The sequence below is a fragment of the Protobothrops mucrosquamatus genome, unplaced genomic scaffold (genome assembly GCF_001527695.2).
Source record: "Protobothrops mucrosquamatus isolate PMUCROS unplaced genomic scaffold, P.Mucros_1.0 scaffold2259, whole genome shotgun sequence".
NCBI classification, from domain to species: domain Eukaryota; kingdom Metazoa; phylum Chordata; class Lepidosauria; order Squamata; family Viperidae; genus Protobothrops; species Protobothrops mucrosquamatus.
The window spans coordinates 146,990-152,684 of record NW_015388348.1 but is presented as its reverse complement, the minus strand read 5'-3'; the positions used below and the strand labels follow the sequence as shown (position 1 = coordinate 152,684).

The 5,695-nt window shown below is 47.0% G+C and overlaps 1 protein-coding gene across 1 annotated transcript in view; it reads right to left on the bottom strand.

The window, feature by feature from the left end:
- Positions 1-445: 445 nt before the first annotated feature.
- The window catches only part of CLUH (clustered mitochondria homolog), a 93,673-nt gene continuing 88,423 nt past the window's right edge, over positions 446-5,695 (bottom strand). The window contains exons 26-27 of the mRNA XM_015824500.2: positions 2,770-2,843; positions 446-714 (exon numbers count right to left, since the gene is read on the bottom strand). Of these exons, the coding sequence (XP_015679986.2) occupies positions 567-714; positions 2,770-2,843 (222 nt within the window). The 3' untranslated portion in view covers positions 446-566. The remainder of the gene's footprint in view (positions 715-2,769; positions 2,844-5,695) is intronic.

Sequence of the window (5,695 nt, the reverse complement as noted above, 5' to 3'; positions counted from 1 at the left end):
AAGAAGGAGGGGAAGAAAAAAAAATACACTTTAAAATCCATAGTGGTGGGGTGGTGGCCAAAAAAAAAAAGTCATTTTGCAAAGTTAAACGTCTTTTTTTTTTAAAGTCAACGTAAAAATGACCTGAGAAATATTATATTATCCCTCACTTGGAATTAAATCTCTTATGTACACAGTAGAAATGGATGGATGATACACACGCACACGCACGCACGCACACACATACACGCAACGTACATCCCCTGCCCCTCTTCTACCTCTCCCCACCTCAATGCGGCATCCTTGGTCTATGTCTACTTGGGCCGTTTTGGGCACAGACCTTTGCTGTTCCACTCCACCCGAGATGCCAGTTGGCGGTACTTTAGACAGGCAGACTCCACTTCTCAAAATTTTGTTCTTTTGCATTGTAAAATTCATTGTACCAGTGCAAATCAAACACAAACAAAACAAAACGAAACCCTCCCCAGAAACAAACAACATTGCCAAAGTTGTCCCAGAGTGAGGCTGAGCCACCCGGGGCAAATTCTTGTTGTGAGGACCAGTGAACTAAAAAGCTCTTTAAAGCTCTAAGGGGTGTTTGGACGGACGGGCTGGCCTCGGTCTTCCTCTTTGGGGTTTTTCTCTTCCGCCTCGGGCTGATCACTGCTCCGGAAAGATTCTTGCAACTGCTGCCTTCTCTGAACCTCGGCCTTAAGGCTCTCTAAATCTTTTTGGCTGTGGAAAGAGGAGAAATAAGGAATTATTTCGTTCCGTGGGAAACCCCGTTCAGGGGCGATAGCAGAAGGAAGGCGGATACTTTTCGATTTGGTGGACTAAAGGGAAGCTGGGCTGCCTTCTTTCCTTAAAGCAGTGGTGGTGAACCTATGGCACGGGTGCCAGAGGCGGCACTCAGAGCCCTCTCTGTGGGCACGCGCGCCGTCGTCCCAGTCCTAGGCCTTCAGCTGGGTTTTATAAACCTTTTCGCTTTAGGCCTCCGCCGCCGTGTACAAAAAAAAAGGTTCAATCAATCAGTCAATTTCAACTTCTCGCGGGGAAAAAAAAAGATCTTGCAAAGTTGGAATTGATTGATTGAACTTTTTAATCCCACCCAGTCTGCTGTTACCACCGCAGTCACGCCCACCCAATGGGTCACACCCACCCGGCACCCGACGATGCATAAATGGGTTTTGGGTTGTAATTTGGGCACTCGGTCTCTAAAAGGTTCGCCATCACTGCCTTAAAGCAAGAATCGGAGGGGACATTTTGGAGCAGGAAGACCATCAACTTGAAATACAGAAGGTTCCCGGGGGCCAATTGGGGCCCTGTTAAGACCGGGCCTAAGCTGCCATATCTAAAGAGGAAGGAAACCCGCAAACAGGGTGGGCAAAAGCCAGGAAAAGTAGGCAAAGTAGGTAAGAAAGAAACAAAGGAGAAAAAAAAATCTGAAACCAGAAAAAAAAGAAGCTGGGTCTGAGCACATGGGAACCCCCTCCCCAAATCCCATCAACAGCTAGCAGATGTGTAAATCAACAAGGCAAAAGAGTAGCTATCACTCTTGTGAATCAACAAAGGAAGGACTTGGGAGGATAAAAGGGGGTCCTGAAGTCCATCCACTCTTTGAGTCGTCTTTGGATCCAGACATGGCAGCTTCCTTCTCTCTGGCTAGTGCCTCCCAGCCTAGTTGAGGACGTGGGTAAGTGTGGAGAGCGTGTGAGTGAATGACCATAAGCCAAACCTGGGATGCTAACAGATGCTATGCTAAGATGGGAAGTCAATAAATTTTAATAAATAAATAAATAAATAAAATAAAATAAAATAAAATAAAAAGCTCCTGCTCAAAGAAATGAGTGATGGGCTTCTCCAGAGTGTTGGGCTAGGTGGATTGATAAACCTGATAGGTTGAGAACCTATCTATCTATCTATCTATCTATCTATCTATCTATCTATCTATCTATCTATCTATCTATCATCTATCTATCTATCTATCTATCTATCTATCTATCTATCTATCTATCTATCTATCTATCTATCTATCTATCTATCTACCTACCTACCTACCTACCTACCTACCTACCTACCTACCTACCTACCCAATCCATCGCATCGCATCCCATCCCATCTAATATCTCTTTATATATGCCATCAATCTCATTGACAAGTGACTCTGGGCAATTTACATCGTAAAAATAGCAATATAAAATATTAAAATGTCCAAACGTGAAAAAACAAAGAGCATTAAAAGTTAGCAAAACCTGGGTAAAATAGGAACCAGTACATAAATGGGGTGGAGATATGATCTTCTTCCCAATCTACCGGTATTCATCGTGTGTGTGTGTGTATGTGTGTGTGTGTGTGTGTTAAAACTCATGAAAATGTTAATTATGCTGGCAAATCAATCTCTAGCACCAGAATTTTGTGCCAATGAGTTATGTGTAGTAAAAAAAAAATTGCCCCAGATAATACTTTTATTTTAATTGATAAATTCAACAGCATCCTGGGAGCAGTCTACTGTGGTTTACAAGTTATGAACAAAGGATGAAAAGAGACACAGGACAAAGGATTTTTTTTGGAGGAGAAGCTGAAAAAGCAGGTGGAAAACTTTTAAACAAAATTCGAGCAGTAAAAACATGTCAGGCCCTGAAGACCTGTGCAAAAAACCACATCAGACTGATTTCTCCCTGTCCCTGACTTCCACCCCTTACATGCAGTTTGCAAACTTTCTTGGAAGGTTCCCGAAAGCGCCTGCTGTGTGGCCTGCAGTGAAGCAACGGGAGCATCCGGGCTCTTTACCTGAGTGGAATGAAGAGGATTCCGTTGATAATATTCAGCTGCTCTAAGACGCTGGCCATGCTGGGAGCTGTGAACTAGGAGGTGAACAAGCCAGGTTTAGTGCCACCACATTAAGAAAGAAAACAACCAAAATCACAGTTCCTCCTTGACCTATGACCACAACTGGCTGCAGAATTTCAACTGCTAAACAAGGCGGTTAAGTGACTCGTACCCCATTTTATGACCTTTTTTTTGGCCACGGTTGTTAAGCAAATCACTTAAGTAAGTCACATGGTCGTTGTTAAGCCAATCCAGCTTCCCCTACTGATTTTGCTTGTCAGACGTCAGCTGGGAAGGTCACGAAAGGCGATCACGTGACCCTGGGATGCTGCAACTACATGCCAACATTGGCCCAAGTGCCCAAATTTTGATCACGAGGACGCTGCAAGCATTGTAAATGTGATGGTTGATTGGTCACACGCCACTTTTTTTCACTGCTGTTGTTAACTTTTGAACGGTCACTAAATGAATGATTATTAAATCAAGGACTATCTGTACTCCAATAGTAAGTCAAGAAATTGGCTTCTTTTTAAGTTCCTTTGAGTTTTGAAAAAACTCTGTGATTCTCAACAGAGAATAAGCCTGGATTCAATTCTTTTAGCCAGGGATTAACGATCTGCCCAAATGTGCAATGAGAATGGAATCTTTAAAGGCTGTTGCTTCTTCCAGGTGCCTAAATTAAGTTGTGCTTTGAAGTGGAGGAACAGGAAGAAGAAGAGCAGGGCAATAGTAAGCAGGCTGAATGGATGATAGGCTAGGGCAGTGGTTCTCAACCTTTTTAATGCTGTGACCCCAACCGGTCGTAAGTCGAGGACTAAACCGGTCGTAAGTCGAGGACTAAACCGGTCATAAGTCGAGGACTACCCAACCGGTCGTAAGTCGAGGACTTTCCCTGCCCGGGAGCGCCACACATGCGTGGTTCCGCCCCCTGCGCCGGCCGAGGCGTAGCTGGCAAGCGGCAGAGACGGAGCAGGCCGACCACCAGCTGGCCCAGCCCAAGGGAGGTAAGGCACCCGCTGGAAAAGGGGAAAAAAATGGTGGACGAAAAAAATGGACAAAAAAAATGGCGGACAGCCTTGCTTGACGACCCCCATGAAATGGTCAATCGACCCCAAATGGGGTCCCGACCCACAGGTTGAGAACCACTGGGCTAGGCAGTAGTGGCGAACCTATGGCATGCATGCCAGAGGCAGAGCCCTCTCTGTGGGCACGTGTGCCATGCCCCGGAGATGGCAACCGTCCCTCTTCAATCAGCCGCCTGAGGTCCCATGTGGCCGGATGCATCCCAGCACAGGTGGTTTTCCTCCCCCCTGTCCCATCCCTCCTGGCCTCGCATGCTCTCCTTTTCCTGGGCACGACCCACTGCATCACCTCCTGAGCTGTCGGCCGGCCGTCCATCCAGCTCAGAGGCGGCTTCTCTGAACTGCTGGCGGCAGGCTGTGGAGCCCCAGTGTGTGCTGGTCGAAGGGCCAGCAGGCTGTGGCTGCTGACGGACACTGTCGCTCCCATGTGCTCGCTGGCCTCTGTGTACGGGAGCCGATGGTATCAGGCAGCAGCCGCCCTGGCCCCTGCCTTGCCTTGCCCTGCGACAATGGCACTGCTGCCCTGCCTCGGCTTGCCTCACCTCACCCCGCAGGACGAGCCTCCTGCCCACCGTTCCACCTGCCAGAGACCCCCTGGATCTCCCCCAACCCTGCCCAGCCCTCACAGGCGTCCCTCCCCACGAGCAACATTAAGGTGACCATGCCCACCTTGGCCACACCCACCCAGTGGGCCACGCCCACCTGGCATCCAGCAATAAATAAGTGGGTTTTGGGTTGTAGTTTGGGCACTCGGTCTCTAAAAGGTTCGCCATCACTGGGCTAGGGAATCCTACTGAATGGATGATGGACTAGGGAGACAACCAGACTTTCTGGCATGACTGCACTCCTATCCGTCTTTTCCTAAACCTTGGATTTCAGTAGCTGATGGCTGCTGCCGCCGCTTTTTCCTTCCACTCTTCCTCCATTTGGTATTAGATGAACCTCCCCAGCCATTTTTGTCTCCTCCAATACTTTGTAAATGCACAAAGGCATGAACAAATGTCTATGGAGAGTCCCAATCATGTAGGTCAGGGGTAGTCAACCTTGGCTCTTTTATGACTCGTGGACTTCAACTCCCAGAATTCCTGAGCCAGCTAAGCTGGCTCAGGAATTCTGGGAATTGAAGTCCACGAGTCATAAAAGAGCCAAGGTTGACTACCCCTGATGTAGGTCATGGTTGTCCCAAACTTGCTTTTTCCAAAAGGCAACTGGACTTTCTTTTTTTCTTTGAAAAATTTAGTTTCTCATCCAAGAAGCTTCTTCAGTTCTAACTCAGAACCAAGGAAGTCCAGTTGCCTTTTGAAAAGCACCTTTGGGACAAAAGCATAAACAGAGTTTGTTTTGGGGAAGGGAGCTATGTTCAAATCCCTGCTCAGCCAACCAATCAAACATCTTCAACGGAAAGACAGAGATTCTTCCCGTCCTCAAAGGAGATGAAGTGTGCATGGTGGTGATGTTCCTGCAGGGGCAGGGCAAAAACTTTGGAGCCCATTTTTTTTTCCAGTTGTCAATAATTAAGAAATGCCTCACATATCTCTTAATTTTTATTTAATTCTCCCCCCCCAAACAAGTCAAAGTGATGCCACTGAAAAATAACACTCTGTCCCCAAATTTGATTTTGCAGGATCGAGGGATTCTAGGGACCAGATATGATCGGGCAACATCTTGAAGCACCATGTGACCTGGGCAAGACCAATCAAGAAGGAGCTGCAACCAGCATGGACTCTTCCAGATTTTTTTTAAAAAAGCCCTCTTTTACAGCGGTGCAGAATAAACTGGACAAGCCCATTGAAGTACATTGCACA